This window comes from Musca autumnalis, unplaced genomic scaffold (genome assembly GCF_047663935.1).
Source record: "Musca autumnalis isolate F117 unplaced genomic scaffold, ASM4766393v1 scaffold_2, whole genome shotgun sequence".
Classification (NCBI taxonomy): Eukaryota; Metazoa; Arthropoda; class Insecta; order Diptera; family Muscidae; genus Musca; species Musca autumnalis.
In genome coordinates this window covers 117,775,388-117,799,496 of record NW_027411755.1, presented here as the reverse complement: position 1 = coordinate 117,799,496, position 24,109 = coordinate 117,775,388, and the positions used below count along the sequence as shown (strand labels likewise).

At 35.3% G+C, this 24,109-nt stretch overlaps 1 protein-coding gene across 3 annotated transcripts in view; it reads left to right on the top strand.

The window, feature by feature from the left end:
- Nucleotides 1-24,109, top strand: part of ssp3 (SCAPER domain-containing protein short spindle 3) — a 115,985-nt gene that overhangs the window by 63,832 nt on the left and 28,044 nt on the right. For all 3 annotated transcript variants that reach the window (XM_073969042.1, XM_073969043.1, XM_073969044.1), the window contains exons 8-9: nt 183-275; nt 743-834. In XM_073969042.1, coding sequence (XP_073825143.1) covers nt 183-275; nt 743-834 — 185 coding nt within the window. The remainder of the gene's footprint in view (nt 1-182; nt 276-742; nt 835-24,109) is intronic.

Genomic DNA, 24,109 nt, shown 5'->3' with positions numbered 1-24,109 from the left:
ACCTTGCAGCTAATTTGTTGTATTTTTATTGACAGAGGGTCAGAGTAATTTTCCCTTTTTTAGTTTAGTAATTTTCTCTCTTTTAGCCCTAAATGTATATTTGATGTTGCTTTTATTTACCACCTTACACTAATGTTTTTCTAATTTTGTTTTATTATTTTTTTACGCTTTTTTTACAACAGGACCTACAGATCCGACACGTTTCCTCAGTGCGGCAAAATCAACAGAACTCTTTGGTTCCATATCCATGCTGTATGCCACTGTGGTACCCATAGGTAAGTTATAAACTGAGTTGAAGGTAATTCAATGCGATTAGTTGCTGTATCACAACATTCTCAACAGCCAACTTTAGTTCGAATGATGTGGAAATGAGTCATAATATTGTGTGCGCGTGTTTGCGTCTTACATTCGTTAGTTATAATCAAGTGCAAAGAGCATTTCATCCCAAAAAGGGATTTATTTCAAAAGATTTATTGCCACTGACCAGTTTCGGCCTAGCTGCGCGTCTGAGTCATTACATGAAGTGTATGAAGTTTACCTAATGGTTTGCCAGTCTATCAATCGCTTACAGTTTATGAATTTATGATTCTATATCCGTTTTACTTGGTACTTTTCTATCGAGGTACTGCTGCTGTTGAGGAATTGTTGATGCTGCTGCAGTGAAAAACAAGTCTCTGGTCCCATTTACATTGTAATTTATGTCTTGCTTATTGACGTTGTTTCTTCCTCTCTCCCTTTGCAGGTGAATGCATTCCACCGAGAACAATTTCGTTAGCGGCAGCAACATTTAATTTACTTGTATCAATGGCTGTGTTGGATTTAGCAACTTTCCAGGTAAGTTGAAAGCCATTTAAATTTAGAGTAAGAACTCAACTCGGAATTTTCGTGGTCAATGTTAGTTTAACAAGATCTAGCTAGATGCTTTGTTATTCAAAGAAACTCACCAAATTGGTAGTGTATCGTGTTTGAGGATCCTACTATAAATTTTTAAAAACTAACATTTAAATTTTTGTTTGCACAAGTAAGAAGTTAGAGAGTGGATTTGTTCGATAAGCAAATATTCTCAGACGATTTAATTGGGATATGAAATCCCTGATAAAATGTAGCCGTGCTTGTAATTCATTGCTAATGGTCGGCAAAACTTCTCAATAGCATTGTAAAGAAGTTCTGCCTCGACAGGTTTATTAGTAGTAATTCGGGAGCTCGACAAATTCTCATTACAAGAACTATCGTGCTTCTGATCAGTATAGGTAACAAAACATAATGTGCGAACAAAATATCCATTGCAACTATTTATAAATATATATTGTTGATGCAACTATCTATATACTTTGTGTCTGTCACCATAATGTGTATATTAAATAAAAAACTGCAATGTATTTATCAACATCATCGGCCTCATAACCCAGGACTTGGTGTTAGGTTAGATTTAAGGATGCACAGCCTTTGGTCCATTGTATTCAACCCGTATAGGCTTGAAAATTATGTGGATACCTCCCACACAAAATGCGGAAAAAGTTAAGTTTAAGAGCTCCTCAAGGACCGTGAGCTCCAAGAAACCCTGGCGGCACAAACTAAAATGACAAAGGCGCAAGAAAACTCTCGCAAACTTTGCACATCGTATTATTTCATCCAGTCATGTTGCACACAAATTTGGGGAAAAATGCAGATTAAGGACTTGTCTCGGATCTATTTTAATTTTTTTGCAGAGTGCCGGGGCATACGAGGGGAACTAGGGTTTCTGGCCTAACAATGGAAACGAGAATATTTATCAAAATACTTTTAGTGTTTTCTTAAGTAGTCTTCAGCATGATTTATACACTTTTTCATGCGCTCAAATCAATCGTTGAAGCACTTTTTCCAATCCGATTGACACAACTCCAAAAAAAGGTTTTGAACGCTTCATAGCATCTTCTGGTGATGAAAACCGTTGATCACGCCTGTTTTCTAGATGTGCGGGAATCAAATGAAGTCATTGTGTGCCAAGTCAGGACTGTACGGCGTATGACCCATCAATTCCACGTTTTGACCGGTCAAAAAGGCGCTGGGTTGAATCGATGTGTGAGAGCTCACATTGTCTTTTGATCGTTTTTCGAATTTCTCTGGAAGTTTCAGGCGAACAAATTGTAGGGTATCACTCAGATTTAACCGTTCTACGTTCTTCATGCCGTATAGTCGCCACATAGTCACCTTAGCCGAAGAAAAAGGCGATCATTTGCATCGAAGGACTTCTTCCATGAACAAATTTCGTTGGATTTGGCTCGCTTTCGAAGATCGCCACGGTCGATTGCTGTTTTGTTTCGGGCTCATACGCATAGATCCAAGATTCGTCGTCTGTGACGATCTTATAAACGGCGTTTGAAGCACCGCGATCGTATTTATTCATAATTTCTTTGCAATCGACAATAGCCTTTTTTGTGCTGGATCTAACGAGAAAAACCACTTTTGCGTCCAGGTGTTCAATATATCAAATGTTAGTTGGTGGAAGAAATTACCAAGGATGCCTCTATCTCACGGTATATAACATGGCGATCTTGCATTATCCGTTGCGGCTTAATTTTTTCTGACACAACGGCCGTTTTTAGACGACCCTCACGACCTTCGTTTTTTAGCGAGTGTCGGCCACGATTGAATTCATCAAACCGGTTTTTCATAATGCCATAGGATGGTCCTTTATCGACATACACAGATTTAATTGGATTGATGCAATTTTCAAGCCAATTGAATTGACGCGTGTTCAACAGTAGCTTAAAGGGTTCGTTACCTTACAACAAATAGATTACCAAAAGTGTAAAAAGGGCGTCAATGGATGCCTTCCATCATTTTTCTCTTTGTTTTATTTTTATATTTATGACTCATGTAGAGTTAAATGGATTAACTTGAACCTATATTCATATCTAAAATTTCTTTACATATGTATGTATGTACATAAAATGTTTAAGCGGCTAAACATTCTTTAAAAATCAGAAATAATTTTTGTTAAGTTTGAACATTGAAAGGAGTTGGTCAAGGAGATCCAACCTCCAATAAACATTTAAAAACTTCAACTCAGCCCTTTACTTGGGAAAGGCTTAACCCCCTGGGCCTCTACTGAAAGGGATTGGAGCCCAACAATAGCTTTACAAAAAACCAAGTCGATAGTCAATAGCCTTACATAAAAACCCAGTCGATTTTCACAATTTTTTGTAGGATTACTTTTTAGCCACAGAAATGAACTGGTAAATTTTTCTCATCGATTGGACAATAAATGTGGTCTTTAAAGCAATTTCGTGAAAATTGACCTGCGATAAAAATCGAAAAATTGATATCAACAAATTTCAATGACAATTCAGCAAATTATCTCTAAACATATCATATTTTAATATTCCAACAATGGTTTTGTAATATATAAGTAGACATCGGATTTTGCATATTTTTTATTAATAAAGATACGAAAATTCTGATTGGACCAAAATTCGTTTTGAAGAAAACTGAATGCAATGACAGGCTCATATTTTTTTGCATATTTTGCACAAAAAATGCAAAAAATATGCAAAATATGCAAAAAATATGCAAAATATGCAAAAAATATGCAAAATATGCAACTAATTTTTTTGACGAAAATCGTCAAATTAAATTTGGAAAGTCATCAAAAAGTGTTCTAAATTAAGTTTATTGTCGTTAAACGTCGATTTCTTAGCAGATTATTATGTTATTAATTATTATTCCGCCACAGCAATAAATCTGGACTAAAAGACTTAGAAAATGTCCTATAACCCAGCCTGCTTATTACAACATAAGTTGCTTTCTAATACAAATTTGTTCAAAAACTCAATCAGAAATGTCAAAATGAACGTATCCAAATATGTTGATAGTTTCTGCTCGGCCAAATTGTCTGACAGAATTACAAATGAGCTAGAAATTAAGAATATGACAATATTGAATACTACATAAAATCTTTCATATTTTACTAAAAACATATAACATATAAAAACATATACAGGGCAATCATGAATATTTCCCTCCGAATTTTCCGCACGGAAAATAATTTTAGAAAGTGAAACTCTTTTAAAATCAATCTTTGTTAAAAGTTGAAAGCTACTAGATTCGCTTCATGATGGCATATTCTAGTCGAATCGACAAAAATATTCCCTATTTGGGCATACATAAATATGGAAAAAATTGTGAAATTTGGGAAAGGAAACAAATTATGCACGGAATTTTTATTCATGATTGCACTGATAACTATATTTTAATACCCTAAGGGTATTATGTCTTAGTGAATGAGTTTGCAACATGCACAAGGAAACGAAATAGATCCACAGTTCCTTTTGATTATCTGGCCAGGTCTTTTTGGCCCTAGGGCGATCCCTGTTTATTTTGGTAAGAATCGATTCAGATATGGATATTGCACCCATATATACAGTATAATCTCGATAATCCCTACACCACAGGTTTCGGCGGTATCCGAATCATCAAATTGTCCGGATTAACGAATGGTAAAGAGAATAAATTATTTTCTATGATTAAATAACTCGTGGTAGTTATATAATACTCTACGTGCTGTAAGTGTTAAAAATAGTGAAATTTTTCTATACGACAATCCGGACATTTTTATTGGCATTGCCCGTATTTGTTCCTTTCCTTACTTTTTACCAATTTACCATGCAACAAGACTCAATTTTTCCAAATTACAGAAAACGCCAATTAGATTGTGAAAGTAGAGCTAGAAATATGACGTTTTAAAGTATACATCAGGATATAAGCAAAACACGGGACAGGTGTGAAATTTCATTTTTTTTTTTAAATTAAGATTCCTTGAAATCTTTGCCTTTTAGGTGTATAGTGCCTTTGGCAACTTTAATGACAATATTGCGGTGAATATTTTTCTTAATATATTTATTTATATCCTAGACAACAAGACTAATGTGTTATATCCTTGTACTCGATCATTTTTTCTAAATGTTGCTGAAAAAAATTTTACAGCAACTCCTCCATTAAACTACTGTCCAAATTCGAAACATTTGTAATAATTAGTTCAAATTATCGAGTACACGGTCAGGTATAAGTTAATTAATTGTATAATTTCTGTTCGACTGTGTTATCAAAATTGTTTTTCTGTAGCAGGAATGAAAGAACTATATTTTTTTAGCATTCCAAATGCTTTTCTAGCAGAAATATGTGAGTGATTTTGCCATGTTAAAGATAATTCCAAGGGTGTGACTTATTTTACCACTACCACGCTATTGTGTGGTTTTTCTGAGTGATGTCATTTTGCACTAATCATTTGGTGTTCTTCACATCAATTTTAACTACATCCCACTTTAAATAAAACTTGTTGTTTTTAAAAATTTGAAAACAACAAAACCCGAGATTAAGCCGAAATTATTTTACAACAATAAAATAATACACATCTCAACAAAACTGCCAAAAGTAAATCTAAAAAAAATAATGCATTACTCTTCGCCGAGGAGTCAACATTTCCCAATTCTGCATTAAGCGGTTGTATGCTTACAATATACATATGAAATTATGTATTTTTAGTGCATTAAACTAAAACCATGTCATCAATATTAAAGCGGCAGTTACAGCATTTTTCCAAAGAAGCTTTTTGACCACAAATATAGGACTAAACACTATAAAATATATTCAAATCTAATATGTGGATATTCAAAACGTATTTTTCTAATTATAGTTATATTCCAGAACCTTGAATCGTAAATGGTACTTTAGTACTTTTTCCCATTTTGCGCTAAACAACGAACCCTTTTTCCAAAAACTAGAAAAAATTTCGCTTTTATCTAAACAAAAATAGCGATGACTAACTCTAGCTCCTTTGTTTTTCTGCTAGACAATTTTGGCCGATGAGAAACTATCACCATATTTGGACATGTTGATTTTGACATTTCTGATTGAGTTTTTGAAAATTTTCCATTATCTATCTACATTTGTATAGGAAGCAAATTATGTTGTAATAGGAATGCTGGGTTATTTGACATTTTCTCACCTTGTGAAAACTGATTTAAGTCTTGTTAGTCTAGATTTATTGCTGTGGCGGAATATCTGGAGAGTCTCAATAACATAATAATCTGCAAAAAACTATGTTAGACGTCAAAAAACTTAATTTAGAATGCTTTTTTGATGATTTTCCAAATTTAATTGACGATAATTTGTCAAAAAAACACTTGCATATTTAGCATATTTTTTGCATATATTTTGCATATTTTTTGCATATTTTTGATATGACCCCAAATATCGAAAAATTGACCCTCAAAACGCCTAGATCCAAAATTTGAGTCCAATCGGATAAAAAATAAAAAACATGCTAAAATCCGATGTCTATATATAAGCCCCCCCACCATGAAATGTTCTGATGTCTATATATAAGCAAAAAAAAAAAAAACAGCGATGCCAACTGTTCTGAGGTAAAAATCGCCACAGCCACATACGCACCATTGATCGGTAGCGATTTTTACCTTAAAACAGTGGACATTCCTGCTTAAACAGTGGTTTTTGTACGTCAAAAATCACCACAAGTAGCGGGAAAACCACCAACTTGGCACCCCTGAAAAAAAGAAAGCAAAAACAAAAGAATTTGGCATTTACGTATGATCTCTTAAAGACTTTAAAAACGTCTGTAAGTTTGTGACTTCTTACAAGGAAAATAACTAATAATTTAAAAGATGAAATTATTTTTTTCGAAATGGAAGTTTAAGCTAAAGTTATTTTTATTACTTTTACATAAAAATCTGTATAATCTGTATACATTCGCATTAATTGTGTTAGAAATTACATTTTTTTAAATACTTTTTTGCGTCCTCAAAACTGAAGTTGAGTTTTACTTACTATACCATCCCCTGCCACTCTTTATTATACCCTTTGCTCATTTGTATGTAACATACAAAAGGAAACGAAGTATACCCATAGTTCCTTTTGGGAATATAAATATAATAACTTTCTGAGTCGATATATGCATGTCCGTCCGTCTGTCCATGTATTTTTGTTCGCATTTTTTGTCCGATTCAGCAAAAATTTAATATTGGGCAATATAATTGTTTTAGCCGTAGGAAGAAAGCTATTGTTTTTGGTGAAAATCGGTTCAGATTTGGATATAGCTCCCATATATATTTTCGGCCGATTTGAGGTATTTGCTGCACCAAACACGCTATATACGTCCGATTTTGATGAAATTTGGAATATGTGACTGAATTCGGTGTGAAATGAATTAGAATGTGTGACGGAATTTTGTTTAGTAATAAGTGTATCATATTATAAGAAATCAGTTCAAATTGATATATGTATATCTCCTATATATATTTTACATATTCACAGTGGTGTAGGGTATCATATAGTCGGCCCCGCCCGACTATGATCCTTTCCTTACTGGTTTTTTTGTGAGAAGTTTCAAAATAGTGTCAAGTTTAAAAAGATTTGGTTCCAGCTGCATATATTTGCATTTCCGTGTGTGACATCAAAAATACGAATGATGCTTCTAGTCGCTTCAGGGATTATTGTGTTCTTTTGTTTTGTGTTTTGTTTGTTTTGGTTTTTTCATTCAAGATTTGGTAATTTTTGTTTTGGGATCTAATTATGAGTGTATTTTTCACACTTGTATATTTTTGATATATGATACCCCATTTAATATAAAAAACAAGTAAAAATGTTAAGTTCGGCTGGGCCGAATTTTATTATACCCCCACCATGAAATGTTCTGACTTCAAATGGAATAATTTGTTTCATTTCCTGTCCACAATATCAGGCCAAGACGTTTTTTGATCACTGAGAACTCCAAAAAGCAGATTACAAACAATTCGGGACGAAAATGTAGATAAAAACTTTAAAATATCTAAAATCGGGAGGTACCGGTTTATTGGGACTATACCAAAACCTGGACCTATGACCACAAATGTTGGGGCAGAAGGTTTCTGATTACTGGGAACCCCAAACACCAAATTACAACAAATACGAGCCACAAATGTATATGAATGCATCAAAATACCTGAAATCGGGTGGTACCGCTATATGGGGGCTATAGGAAAAACTGAACCCATATTGATGATTTTTGGCTATGGTATTTTTTACTTATTTTAAGCATTTACTGAAAAAATCAGATCGATTCGAAGATCAGAAATATTTTTGTCGCACCTTCTTATACAAGTGGGACCACTGTGCAGTGGCGCGTGTTGACCCCCAGTTGTAAAGCCAAATTAAAGCCATATTTCATGTTTTTTTTTCTTTTTTCAAGAAACCTATGAACGTTTTTGTAGATGTTTTTTCATCTGAAAGAGCACATCTTAAACTACTTTCTGAATTTTTCTTGTTGGAAAATACTACGTAGTTTTGCGGCAACTGACAGTCTGCCAACCCCTGTTTTTATTAAAACGTTTTGCGGTGCCAACTCTAGCTCGAAAACTAATGAACCGATCGTCATATATTTTTGTGGCGTTATGTAGAACGTAAATTTCTAGTCCGACATCGATCGATTTTTTAAAAAATATTAAGTTTTACGGAAATGGTGGAACCAAAAAGTCAAGCTTTCAATTTTTGGCTTAGAAACTTAGGTTTTTTGGTCATTAAACGGGCAAAAAAATTTTAACAAATAAAATCGATTGATCAAGGACTAGTTTTTGATTTCCATGATAAGCCCACAAAATTTTATGACAATCGGTGTATTAGTTTTTGAGGTTTTACAAAATATTCTATGCTACTTATACTTTAAAATAGGTCAATACATTTTTTTGATTTTCTGAAATTTACAAGTGTGGTTCACTTAACTTATTCCAATTGTGCTCAAAATTTGGCAATCTTAAAATCTAACAAAACTAATCAATTTAGGGGGGTGCTGCCTAAAAGAATCCGACATCGATTTTTAAAACCACCCTAATGTCCATGTTTAGATATAGCCACACATTACGGTACCTACAGATTCCACCTATTTTTAGGCAAACTCGTGATACATATTCAATATATCTTATATACGGCATAATTATTGTGTTTGCTCCTTTTTTGTCAGAGACTGCTACTTTTATACTGGTTAATCTTAATAATAACCCCAACGTATTCCGTGCTGAAATAAAATCTAATTATTACTTTTCTCCCGTTTATCCTTGCTTAACAAACCTCTAAAAAAATTCAATATTTGTATTTAATTATTTCTCAAGTCGTTGATTATAAGAACAACAACGACCAACAACGTCATTACAAAAAGATGAGTACGATTTTATTCTCTTTGACCGATTTGTTTGATTTTTGCGTAACGTTTATTTACTTTCGACCAACAATTGGTTTTTGCGCTTGGTTAATTCTTCAATTATGAACTGTCTACTACTGCGGCATCGGTATAAAGGGGGAAAAAGGAAGTCGCAGTAGTAAATACAAACGTGTGTACGATGGAAGTCCTTTATGCAGCTCAGTTGCTGCTGTACACAAACAACCATAATTAGTTTACCAACGATTTGGACAACATTAACATTCAACATTCAACATAAATACATATATTCGTCCTCAGCTAAATGATGTTGCTCTGCATGTAAATATCTTGTGATGTTCATTGCCACTGACTACAACAATTAGTCGTATATTTGGCAATGCGAATGAAAGACAAAGGAAACGTCACAAAAAAAGAGAAACATAAACATTTGGCCTAACAAACAAATACGAATGTACTAGGCCCACATAAATAAATATTGACAAAGACTGTTCATTACCCCAGCAAACTTGATGTCTGCACATACAAACAAAAAATTTATTGTGGGGGCAGTGGATGTCGCAGTTTTCGAATTTCGAAAAAAGCTGAGTTGTGCTAAGTTTGTGCCCATTTGTGTGGATTTTTTTGGCTGAGATATTGAACAAAACATTTTTTCGAAATAGTTTTGACAGAGTTTTAGTTTTTGAATTTCAAAAAAATTTAAGTTGTGCTCATTGGTGCCACAAAATTTTTTTCGATGTCTCGTACCATTTTCGAAAAAACGCTATTTTCGAATGCATTACAGAATTGGATTTTTGAATTTCGAAAAAACACAAGTTGTGCTGAATTGTTCTCATTTAGTGCTCATTTGTGCCGCAATTTTTTTCGATATCTCCTATTATTTTCGAATTCACTGTTATTTTCGAAAATATGACAGAATTGCAATTTTCGAATTTCGAAAAAAAAACAAAAGTTGTGCTGAATTCTACTCGGTTTGTGCCAACTTGTGCCGTTTAAATTTTTTTCTCTAACCGTTTTCAAGATATGGCCATTTCGAAAACCAGTATTTTTGTATAAAAAATCACCGTAATTCCCATAAAAATAGGAAGTTACATGTTTTTTTAATTTTCAGCGAGAAACGAGTAACGAGTCCCAATTTACATTAGGCAAGTTTACTTGCGGCAAGTCCCTGTTTGTATTAGAGATACCTACGTGGTGTATAAATGGAAAAAAACGCAAGAGGCAAATTTAAAAGAGACCGAGAAAAATTGCCGCAAGGAAAATCGCCTAATGTAAATCGGGACTTACAGATATTGAAAAAATTAAACGGCACAAGTTGACACAAACCGAGAAAAATTTTTGTTTTTTTTCGAAATTCGAAAATTGCAATTCTGTCATGTATTCGAAAATAGCGGTTTTTTCGAAAATGGTACGAGATCTCGAAAACAATTTTGCGGCACAACTCAGCTTTTTTCGAAATTCGAAAATTACAATTACATCGGAAACCACATGTGCAGGTGCCAAAAGATTTTTTTGTTAATTTTTAAAATAGTTGTAAATGATTTCAGGAAAAATTTAGTTGTTATTGTAGCAGCATAGGTTTGATGCTGGGTTGGCAACCGCTGGCCGAAAATCTTTTGGTTGCGGGTCAATCCGGTAAAAGGAAACCGTTGTCGTGCAATTTCGGAAAATGTTTGTTGTTGTTGTATCAACGCAATATGTTCGTTCCTATACCTTTTTAGTTATATGCTTCATGCTTCAAATGCAGTGTGTCTTGCGGTCCCAATCCACATGTAGGACATGTGTTGAGTATCGTGCCATCAATTCGGGCCCAGTATAGTCCGGACCTTCACTAGGCTCAAACCACTCGTTTTTGCCTTGGCAGCTGGTGTCCTTCTGCTGCGCTAGGTGGTTTCCGAGTACCTTTGTACTGCCTGCGCAACTGCATGATTTTGATTTACAGGTTCTCTTTCGTATCTGTGGACCACTCTTTCTCTAGATCATGTAGATCTGTCCTGACTTGTTAGGGTGGGGAATACTATCCACTAGTATGTGGCTGGGATGTTCATGGCGGTAACACCCAAGCAGGTCCTGTATCGGCAACATTTTGTTTTGCTGATGCACCGGAAAAATCTTCGTCTTCTCATGAAGATGATCCACTGGTGTCATGATGAAGCACTCTGTTGTACTGTCGGCCAGCTACATGAGGACCTGGTTCCTACTGATGTTCTTGTCGCAAATAGCTATGGCTTGCGCAGACGACTTAAACATGAGTGGTCGGAATCAAGGCAGCACAGGATAGAAAAAAGACACTGAGTCAACTGTGTAGATATTTAACCTATCACATATGTTATCGGCGATAGGACCCGACGTCAAAATCGTAGAATCATTTTTATTTCTATGCCATCTGGCAGAAATAAAGATTCTGAAGATATCCCTGTTTCACTCCACGGGTCTGCATTCTCCAAAATCCAGCTGATGTTGGGTAACTGCTTATACGGCGTAGAACGCTCCTCCTCGATGTATCATTCTCGGGATGCTCCATAAATTACCTGTTAAAAACAAGCCCACTTCCTCGTTTTACCGCTGCCTACAATTTGCTTAATATAAATCAGGTGGTCTAGCTACGTTTTCCGCTTATGTTCAGATACTAGCCTGTTTATTTCAAGAGTAAGTTTTATAAATCTTGGGTCTTCAGTGCTCATACTACGAAGGTCATCACACTCATTTCCTAGTCCCGTCGCCGCTGATGGGAAATTTGATCTAATTTTGAGTATCTGATCTACAGGTATGTAGCGAACGGCTGCTGCTGTGATGTCCAGGAAAATTCTCTCAGCTACCCGAGGATCTCTCCTCTGAAAAATTTCTTGCCAATCAGCTTTTCCATGGTTCAGAAAAGTACAGCGGTTAGAGGTTATGAAGTAGGACGGTATGTTAATGGAGTCGATGATAGGAATAAGGTCTTACCCAAGGGAAATGACGGGTTGCTAGAACACGTCATTTATGAGACCGAGTGTCTGGCGAGCTATGGCAATCTCCTCGTGCAAAATGTGGAGCTATCTATTTGCTTGGCCATCGCTTTATCCCTGTTAGTTTAAGAAGAATATGGAAAATTCAAACATTACTTTGACGGGCTTTCTCAATATAAGGGGGCTTTCAATAATGTAGAGCTTGAATCCACCCATAACGCTCTCAACAGCACAAACATTTTCTAATTTACCCAAACTTAGATCAATTTCTAAGATGGGACATATCGGTCCACTCCTTCGGGCACCTCACCAACAAATGTTAACAAATTTTCGCTTATATGGTGCGCAATTTAATTCTCGAAGGGTCCGGACTTTGCACATCGCAATATTTTTTCAAGACATAGACGACGATGGAATGTGAACTATATCTGTCTACACAAATTTCCTATTACGACGCTACAGTTGTTTTAGGGTGCAAGTCCATACTTTCTGAGATAATGAACCAAAAACTGTAAAAACATGGTCGTCATCAATAAAATGTATTGGTAAGCACGATAACTAACTTAAACCCTCCTAAATACATAATTTTAGGAGAAAAGGATATCGGTTGTGTTGTCGGTATTCGATCTTTTCAAAAATGTCTCAATTCACACAGGCTGTGGGTATATCTCTATCGCCAAGGCCGACTGATACTATGTACCTTGTTTTAATTTCTTCTAATGAGTAAGCCATCGATTTTCGAAAACGTGTCCTATGAAAAATTCGGTATACCCGTCGTGTCAACATTGTTATCCCACCCGATGTTATACCGAATAATGAAAACATAATTTCTCACTATACTGAGTTCTTACTATACTGAGTAGTTCCAATTTCTTATGAGTGTCAGTTGGGTTGTAATTCAACTATTTTATATTTATAGTATATCACTCCTCAATAAGGTGTATATTAAACTTTTTATTATTTTTATATATACATATTGTGAAATTATACTGCGTATAAAAAATAAATAAATAAATGCCAAGCGCCTATCTTTTCCAAAATCGCATGTCAAAACCTAATTTTAGCACAGTGTTAGGTTATTCGCGCATTTTTTGTTCAATTAAATGGGCCTGCATTTGTTTTGTTTGTTGCTGTTACTGCTGACAAAAATAAATAATTTTATTATGTTTTAATCATGAGCACAACTCAATTTTATGACGAGTTTCAGTTATTGATGTCGTACAAATATTGACACAAGAAAAGAACATTTATCCAAATCCCCCAGCACGCAAAGTAGCAAGGCAACAGACAGTGTGGGCGAAATCATTGGGGGAAGGAGGAGAAGACTACAGAGGCTGTAAGCAGTAGTCAATGAAGAAGCGTTTTCAACCACAATTTGTTCTCTTATTCCGTAATACCTAGTCTAGTTACAGCTCATCTTCAGTGTCTACAACAGCACTGAACTCTGGTGGAGTAAAGTATATCAGCAAAAATGTCTAAAATCGTCTTTTCAATTTCAAAAAAATGAAAAAAATTGTTTGATACTACATCAATGATTTTTGGTACATAGATTAAGAAAAAAATCGTCATTCCAAATCTGTTTTCGTTACCAACTTTGATCGTTGCGCGCAAAAGATATGACCGTTTTAGTTATGCTAATTAGAAAAAATTCTAAAAAATCGCGGCTTAATATAGTAAGCTGTTATATCCTATTATCGTTAACTGAATTCGTACCCTTTTCGATGATGCAAAAATACATTTGAAAAGTCTCAATGGATTCGCGAAAAATTAAATTTGTTAAATAATTTCACGTATTTACAAACATATTTTTGAAACAATAGCGCGTATACTTACAAAAAAAATATATAAAAAATTATAGCAGCATCCAGACATTGTGAGGAATAAAATGAAACCTAAGTCGTGAAGTTTGGAGCTACAGTATTCATGTTATTTGCAAAAATACAAAGAAAATATGACGAAAAAAATAAAAATCATGTTATTCTAAATTTATTTATTTATGGTTTTATAGGAAAGATTGAAGAAAAAATGTTTGAGTTCTTCGTCATTTTCGTCCAAATTTCACGCAATAATGAAGATATTCCGTTGCAACAAATTTTTCGCTAATAGTTTTCCTATTGGCGAATATTTTTAGAACATTATATTAAATCACATGGAATACTAATTGTGGCATTACATTAAAATAATGTTATATTGAATATTACAACATTTGAAACGCATATGAACCGCGTAATACTGAAAATGACATGATGCGCATCCGATTTTCCAATATAGGGAATCAATCCCTATTATTTGATGTACAGTTTGTGAAATTCTATTTGGCGGCCATGATGTAGCATCTGTTGCATATAAGGGCGCAGAATACAGCAAAATGGTCATAATTTCCACGAAGTTCATTTACATTTTATGCGCATCCGATTTCGATGATAACCTTTAAAAAATACATCATTTGATGTTGTTTCATTGTGATCCATCAAGAACCGTGGATGTAGCATCGCACTTAATTTTTAGAAAAAATCAATTGTATCTCCGGATTAGCGATAGTTTCAAAGTACATGTTTTCGCACATTTTAAACAGGCATATAGCTCTATTTATATCAATAAAAATTAAACTTCCAAAACGCGTTTCAATGCGCGCAATTTTCAAAAACATTTTTTGCAGATTTTCGAAATTTGAGAGGTATCATATCCGCCGATCTAGTGGACGGATTTGGACGCATCATGGTTTATTAGATTCAGAACGTAAAAAAACTAAGTTCACGCGGGTTTCACCGACAATTTAATGGCAGTTGCAAATTTTGAATCAAAAAAACAGGTTTTTTATAAAAAATTACGCACAAAAATTTCGACTTTAAGCTGAGATTTTTGTGAACCTTTGAAGGCTACACGCCCGAGTTATACATCAAAAAATGCGTAATCGCGAGTACTACAATCTCATAATCATGTTTTAAATGAGTACAGTTGCGCGTCCCGATTAGAGAAAAAATTCAAAAAACCCAATTTTTCAGTCTTCAAAATGTCAGCATCCTTTTGAGATTGATGCAGTGGTTATATTAAAAAATCATACATTAGAAACTTCATCTCTGAAGTGTATTCTATAACTTCTTCTTTGAACATTATACTCTACATTGTATTGTAAAGCCACTAATTGAAAATTGACTTAAAAAAACTCGTTTCCTTCAACGATTTTTTCCTACTTTTTTACTTTAATATGACTACAGCTTCCGCTCAAATTATAATTTTATGAAATCCATCGCTGAATCGTGCTAAAACAGTTTATTTTACCTAAATGCGTTCAAAAGTTTTGGTATATTACAACAATTCGCGAGTTACAATACCCCATACCTCAGTTTCAACATAAGTAAATTTTCTACAAAAAGGCCGATATGCTAAAGTCCCACATCCACTTTTGGAATATAAGCAGTGTGTATGTTTGAGTTGTTGTTATTTTTTCGCATTGTTGAAGGGTATTTGCAACACTCTTAATAATTCCAACAGATTTATGTTTTTGGTTGGCATTTGTTAGTGCCCTTGAAGCTGCAGTTTTAAAAAGAGATCTACTCAGAAAAATATGGTTTGTGAAATACATAGCAGCCCAATCAAAGCAAACGAAAAAAATCAAGCAAGATTTTCAAAACTTTTCGATTTGTTCATACAATTCATTCATTTTTCCAATTTTTAAACTTGTTTACTTCCTTTCCTTGCTGCCATACTCGTCCTGCTCTTTAGCTTCTCTGCCTCGTCTAGCCATGCACGCACATCAGGTAATTTTTTTCTTTTCAATGAATGGGTGCGGCCGTTGCGTTTGGGGGCAACAATTTATGCTTTGTGAATATTTGAGTAGCTTTTACATAAATTAATAAAATATTTGTATTTTATTTTCATTTCTTAAAATAAAAAGCAAAAGAAAAAGGCAGACAGTGTTCAGTTTTGAATGGATCAAAGAATAACAATGCTTAGTTTTAGTTGTTTTTATCTGCTCGGTTTGTCGGAGGGTCAAATTTATAAAATAAAAAGAACAGAATACTATCATAAGCAAATTGGAAGCATATTTTTTGTTCCTAGAACTTTTGTAAAACTATGCAATTTATCTTGATTTTTAACTCTTTTAGGAAAGGCAATAAGGTATTCGCTTTGGTCTTAATTTTAGAGATTTTTGTGTATTATGTTCTAGAGTAAATTGCATGTGCTTGAATGAAATGAGCTTACATCTGGGAAGTTTTCGCGGATTCTGAAACTACAATGTTCATCGAGAAGAAAAATCAAAAAACAAATTGGGATTTTTAAATATATCGCGTTCAAAACTCACATTTTTAGAATTATTTTTAGGTTTTTAGGATTTTGCTTGGAAGCGGCAAGTTCTATACAAATGGGATTAGAGAAAGCAAAATCCTGAAAATGACCTAAAATTGTGATCTTTGACAGCGATTTATTTAAAAGCCCCTTCGGTGATTTTTTGTGTTTTTTATGTTCTCATCTATCAACATTGCGGTTTCAGAATCCGCTTTTCAGGCGTAAGCACTTTTCATTTAAAGTTAGTTCAAGCGCACCGTGATTAGAATTCCTTTTCAAATATGTATGTTTTCGTAAGTTCTAGGGAAAGATTCTATTTCCCAAAAAATTAACACTGCTTCGACCAAGGGGTAGATTTTGCTTCTTTTAAGCAGAATATAGTCGAACTTTCCTATATATATTTCTCTTATATGAATAAAACAAAAAAACATTTTGCCTGTTTTTTTCAAAACATATCTTATGTTTTTAGATCATAAATATATTTTACAATACTGACCACATAATATTATTTAATGTCGTATGAAAGACGTAGGGGATTGATGATACCAAGCAACGGTCCTGACCGGTTTTAACATGGCAAAGCCCAGGATTTATCTTAGTCCCTCTTTCATCTCAAGTGGACACTGACCTCCCCGTGGTGTCACCTGGGGAACTGCCTTTAACACCCGTTAAAGGTAGTGAGCTAACATGTGCCGCGCGTTCAACCATAAGAACGTTAAAATCTTGGGTTTGGTCGTCGGGTTAGTAACCCTCCCCTAGAAAAACAGCCTACTATGAAAAAACGAAAGAAAAGAAAAACAAATCCCTCAAAAGTTGACGACCGCCGCAAACGTTTTAAGGACCATGATCTGCGTATCTGCACTTGGAGTGTTCGCACTCTTTATAGAGAAGGTGCAGTTTACGCATTGGCAGATGTACTTGAAAAGTACAAGGCCATTACTGCTATACAGGAAATACGATGGAACGGGAAAGGCGTCACAACAAGACCTAAAGGTGACGCACTGTATTATAGCTGCCATGACACAAAGCGTGATTTTGGTTGCGGATTTGTAGTTAGTAGGCGGTTAAAACAGCTGATATCCAGCTTCACCCCAGATCAAAGAACAAGACATCAAATTGATCACGTTGTGATAGATGGAAGACATGCATCAAGCGTGTTGGATGTACGATCGTTCCGAGGTGCAAACATAGACTTGGGCCACTACCTTGTTGCGGCAAAGGTACGTACCAGATTAAACGTAGCAAACAAAGTGCGAACAGACACAACACGGAAGTTTGACATCGGTAAGCTGCAATCAGAACAGATAGCCACATCATATTCCACTCAATTGGCCCAACTGCTTAATCAAAGCACTCCTCGTCCCGATAACATATCAGGACAATGGCAAAACATTGCCCACTCCATGCAAACAGCCGCAAAATCAGTACTTGGATACCAGAGACCTTCACGACGATTGGAACCTGAGCATCCTGTGTCCCGTCCATAAGAAAGGAGATAAGGCTCTCCCTATCGCATACAAGATAGTGTCAGGGATATTGTGCGAACGACTAAAGCCCATGGTCAACGAAATAAGTGGACCCTACCAATGCGGCTTTAGACCTGGCAAGTCCACCATTGACCAGATATTAACCCTGCGCCATATCCTAGGGAAGACCCAAGAGATGCAGATCTACACCTACCACCTTTTTGTCGATTATAAAGCAGCCTTCGACAGCTCGCTACGTTCAAAGGTATTCCAAGCAATGTCTGGATTTGGTCCCCGCAAAGCTCATTCGGCTTTGTAAAATGACTCTAACTGACACAAGATCTTCAGTTAAAATAGGAAAGAACCTCTCCGAAGAGTTTTGTACCAAAAGAGGTTTCAGGCAAGGAGACAGCCTTTCGTATGACCTTTTCAACATCCTGCTAGAAAAGGTTATACGAGAGGCAAACGTCAAAAAAGTAGCACAATCTACACCAATAGCCACATGTTACTTGCTTATGCTGATGATATAGACATCATGGGACGATCAGTAAAATAAGTAACTGATACCTTCATGAAGGTCGAAGGAGAATCTGCTGAAGTGGGTCTGGCGGTAAACGGCGAGAAGACCAAGCTGATGGTGTCGACGCGCAATGCGTCCATTGAGATCGGACCAACTGTTGAAGTTGGTTCCTATAATTTTGAGGTAGTAAAAGACTTCGTATACCTCGGCACCGCCGTAAACACTGCAAACGACATCAGTAGTGCGATTCTCTAACACATTTTTTGAGTTACCGACAAAAATCGGTAAAATTAAAATGCTTATAAATTCGGTAATGAACGATATTTTTCGGTAAGTTAGCGACCAAGAGAAAGTAGTCGTAAAGTTCTACCGATAGCAACAGTGTTGTCAACTTTTATTTGAACTTTTCATTAATAATTTTGCGTTTTAATTTTACCGACATTTGTCGTTAACTCAAAAAATGAGTTAGATAATCGCACTACAGTTGTGAAATAAACAGAAGAATTGTATTGGGCAACAGATGCTACTTTGGCTTAAGTAAGCACTTTAAAAACAAAGCCACAACTCGTCAAACAAAAATAACGCTTTACAAAACACTGATACTACCCGTGCTGATGTATGGTTCCGAAGCCTGGGTTCTTGCGCAAGCAGATAAGGCAGTGCTTGGCGTGTTTGAGAGAAAAATTCTTCGAAAGATCTATGGACCGATCTGCGTTGACGGTGAATATCGACGTCGTATGAACCACGAGCTGTATCTGCTATACAACGACATCAATATAGTTAAACGTATCAAGATGCAGCGATTGCGTTGGCTAGGCCATATAATAAAAATGTTTGGGCGGTATAAAAAATTGGATATTTTCAAAAGATTTTTGCTATTTTTACCATTAAGAACCGTTCATAGACATTTCGTATGTTCCAGAAAGTTGTTTATTGATACCTTTGCTAAAATATTGTGGTTGATTGTTTTCTTGAATTTTGAACGGTTTAGTATCTATGGAGCAGAAGTCGAGAAAAGAGGATAAAAATCGAAATTGTTTTGCTATTTTGACCTTAAGATCCGTTCCTACAGACTTCGTATATTCTAGAAAGATGTTTATTGAGATCTGAGGTACATTTTGGTCCTGACTAAATTACCTTTTTACATCAAAGCCTCAAACCTTGGAGGCCTATAACCGCGAAAGTTGATGAGATACGAAAAAACGGCGAGACACGTGTCCTCTCTTTTTTGGTCTTCTATCACGCTGCGGTATCAGAATATGGTTAATAATTTTCGTGTTGCACAGTGTTATTTGAACTTGCAAATTTATGTATGTAAGTGTTATCCGGATCTTAGGTACTACATGCGGTAAGCAATTCAAGACCAGTAGTGCGATGATCTAACTCATTTTTTGAGTTACCGACAAAAATCGGTAAAATTAAAACGCAAAATTATGGATGAAAAGTTCAAAAAAAAAGTTCACGACGCTCTTGCTATCGGTAGAACTTTACGACTGCTTTTTATTCGTCGCTAACTTACCGAAAAACATCGGTAATTGCCGAAATTATAAGCATTTTAATTTTACCGTCAATTACCGTCGGTAATTCAAAACATGAGTTAGAGAATCGCACTACAGGTATTAAACTGGATCCAATCCAAAAGTTTGTAGTACTTAACATAAGCTCATACATTTTGAACTATTGTGGAATTGTACTCGAAAGAGTGGAGTGAAAAATTGTATCAAAATATATCAGATTTATAGTGAACACCAGCCATCACATATGCAGACCAGTATGTCTTTTTATAGAAATTGTTCTAATATCTTCTTTGAAGTCCAGTAGAAGATCTTAGGACATATGTAGAAAACATGTTGGTGTTCATGTTGATGATGAGTAGGATTTCTCATAGAAGACCACAAGGTCTTTCATAGTAGTCCATTAGGCACTCTCATAGAAGATAAGATGAGAAGAGCAGTAAGACTTCTAGCAGAAGACTTTTAGGACTTCTATAAGTCATAATAAGTGAGAGCAATAGTAGGAACGGGACGATCATGTGATATCCTACACCACTACTCCTAGACACTAGCTTTCCACAAAATGTTTTGAATTCAAATTATATTAAAAAAGCTTTATATTTCTAAGTTAGATCACTTTGATACCAATATATTGTCCACATAATGTCATTGTTATTTAGGAAGATATATAACGAAATCTAATAAAGGACATACAGTCAAAATGACTCAAATTCCAAGAGATCTGTTGCATATTAGAGTCGATTGCATGCCATAGTAAATACTACAGGCCCTTATTAAAATGAAAATATATAATCGGCTTAATTTTTGAAACTTCAATAAGGTGCCTGAAAACTTTACCCAATATTTTAAGCACATGCCTTAACATTGCTAACAGGTAAAGTCAATTATTTACGAAGTATTGGTTCGTAATCTACACGTTATTCCAAGAGCGGAGTACAAGTTTACCGCTAAGTTTTCGTCCATAGAACCATAGAAGACGATATTATTACAGCGGCATTTCATATTGGAACTGAGACTTGAAGGCCGAATCTCTGATTTTTTCAGTTTCATCAAAATATAATAAAGTTTTGGTCAATATGAGGTAATTCGCAATTACGAGGGCAGTTCGGAAACTTCTTAGACTAGCACAAAAAGCGCGGTATAAAAAAAGTTAAGTGTTTTGGAAACTTCCATCTCTGTTATGAATACATGTTAAATTTTGTTTCGATCTGGCAACTCCTTCATATAGAAACATTTGTTCAAAAAAGACGTATCCGCAATTTTGTTACAAGAGAAAAATTAGAAATGCGTGTTGTCATTAAATATTTACATAAAAAAGGTTTATTGGGACAAGAAATTCATAATGATATGGTAAATGTGTTAGGTGAAAGTGCTCCTTCATATGCAACAGTAAAAAATTGGGTTGCTGAATTTAAACGTGGTCGTACAAGCATTGAAGATGAACCACGTAGTGGCCGTCCAAAAACAGCAACAACAACAGAAATTGTAGCCAAAGTGCATGATATGGTATTAAATGATCGACGAATAAAAGTGCGTGAAATTGCTAATATCATGGGCATCTCAAATGATCGAGTCCATTTAATTTTGCATGAAGAACTACAGATGAAAAAGTTTCTGCAAGATGGGTGCCGCATTTGTTAACAGTCGATCAAAAACGCATAAGAATGAACATTTCTCAAGCTTGTTTGGATCGTTTTAAGCGAAATAAAATGGATTTTAAGCGTCGTTTCATAACTGTTGATGAGACATGGATCCACCACTATACTCCAGAGACAAAGGAACAATCCAAGCAATGGACTAAAGCTGGAGGAAGTGCCCCAAAGAAGGCAAAAACAATTCAATCGGCTGGTAAGGTTATGGCAACGTTTTTTTGGGACTTCAAAGGTATTTTATTGATTGACTATCTGCAAAAGGGTAAAACAATAAATTCAGCGTACTATTGCAACCTTTTGGATCAATTAAATGTACAAATTCGAGAAAAACGTCCTGGCTTACAACACAAAAAAATCATTTTTCATCAAGACAACGCACCGGCGCACAAAAGTGCTTTAACAATGGCTAAAATCAACGAATTAAAGTACGAGTTGCTTGACCACCCACCTTATTCTCCTGATTTAGTTCCCAGTGACTTTCACTTGTTCCCAAATCTATAAAAGTTCCTTGCTGGCAAGCGTTTTACCTCAAATGAAGATGCAATTACAGTTGTAAACCACTATTTTGAAGACCTTGAGGAAAACTATTTCAATAAAGGGATAGAATTGCTAGAAAAGCCTTGGACTAAGTGTATTGAAGTTTCAGGATATTATATTGAAAAATAAAAATATTTTTGAAAAACTAACTATTCTCTTTCATTGATAGGCTAAGAAGTTTCCGAACCGCCCTCGTAAAAACCACATACAAAATATACAGTTTATAAGGTTTTTGATTTTTATAAGGAGATATTTCTCTCCAAAATGAAAGTATAAAACGTTTCAATCATTCTTCTTGAAAATCCTCCATAATAAAATAGATTTAAGTATAGCATGATGTTTGTTGCCATCATTGTTACGGAGACTTTGCGTCATCTCAGAATAAGTCTTGTTTTATATTCAAATTAAAAATTGACAACTGTCAATAGTTGTTGTGCAATCGTATTAGACAGAGACATGTGACTTTTGCGAAATGTCACATTTTCTACAATGCTGTATAAATAACAGCTTGCAGTTACTGCCATGTAAATGACAGGGGTGTATGGGTAGAGAAAATGAATGCCGTTCGCATAAACATTAGAGGTTTAAGTGCAAATACAACGAAAGTGGTACCACCATCACTAGAACCGCCGGCGCCATCTCCTAGTAATGGCGTTGGAGAAATCATGTTTGTCATCGACCACACAACGACGTGAATAAATGATATTGACATTATCGTTTATCGAATGGCAGAGACGGTATATATGTTCACACTTTACTTTGCAATTGAATATCTCAAATTCAACAAAGCAGTAACAGCGTAAACTTTTTCGCTCTGAATACGTACATATATGAGTACGAATGGGGGTAGTAATGGGGTGGGGAGGACATACATGATTGTGTGTCTATCTGCGACTATTTGCTAATACTTGAAGGGCCTTTGTGAATTCATTTCATCTAAATTTCACTAAATCAATAAAACGAGTTTGTATCCGTTCACGCAAAGGGCTAAGAGGATGCTGCTAAGATATCGTTCGTGGCTGGGGAAGATAGATATTGTTTTTCGAAATAAATGTTGTTATTGTTATGGCTGATGATGATTGGGTTCGATGGTGAGAAGCGTGTAAGCACTTGAATACGTTTACGCATCAAAGCATTGACAAGTGAAAAATTCACATCCGACTTAACCGACAAAGTAAACAAACGCACGCGTCAAAGTATAAGACACACACACAATGTCAACAAAGTAAGCTCCACAACCCAAGAATGAGCTTTCCGTGGACCATAATTCCAAATAGAAGCAGTGATATTTGTCAATAAAGTGAAAATTTAAAAATATTACAATTGAACATCGAATTTACTATCGGTATCGATCTAAAGATTAGATGGTTTACTTTCATTATGAGCATTTTCCATTGGAATACGTTCAACAGAAGCAGAGATATCCCCCATGGATATACAATTTCACAAATTGGGATAGCTGGACGTCTTCTTCTATAGCTCTAGTATCTGACCACTTTAGGTAACAAAGTTGGGATCAAAAGAAATCTGTTGTGGAGAAAATAAGATATGCCCGTTTAAATTTGAAAATATAAGAGACCCAGATTTTCACTACTTTTACTGTTATAAAAAAATTAAACGAAGTGACCCAAACGAACTAAAGGCATTTTCGTTCTCCATGGATCCCGATGGAATTTTGCATCAGAACGCTTGAATATTTTTCTAGTCAACTTTTGTAGCACAGTGCCATATATCGACATTTTCCGAAAAGTTTGCACCTTCTCAAGACCAAAACCGCCTGAAAAAGCGTTCCAATGCTTTTGCGATGTATTAGAGAGTTCTTAATTACTATCTTGGCTACAATTTTTGTCTTCGTGTTGGCTCGAAAATCTCAATGGTTTGGCTGCTATATGCCAAGATGTCAAAAAAACGTAGATAAAAAACTTAAAGTCAAAATCGGGAGGCTCGATTTTCATCGTAGACATATGGTCCAGTAGACTTTTTTGCTCAGTTCAA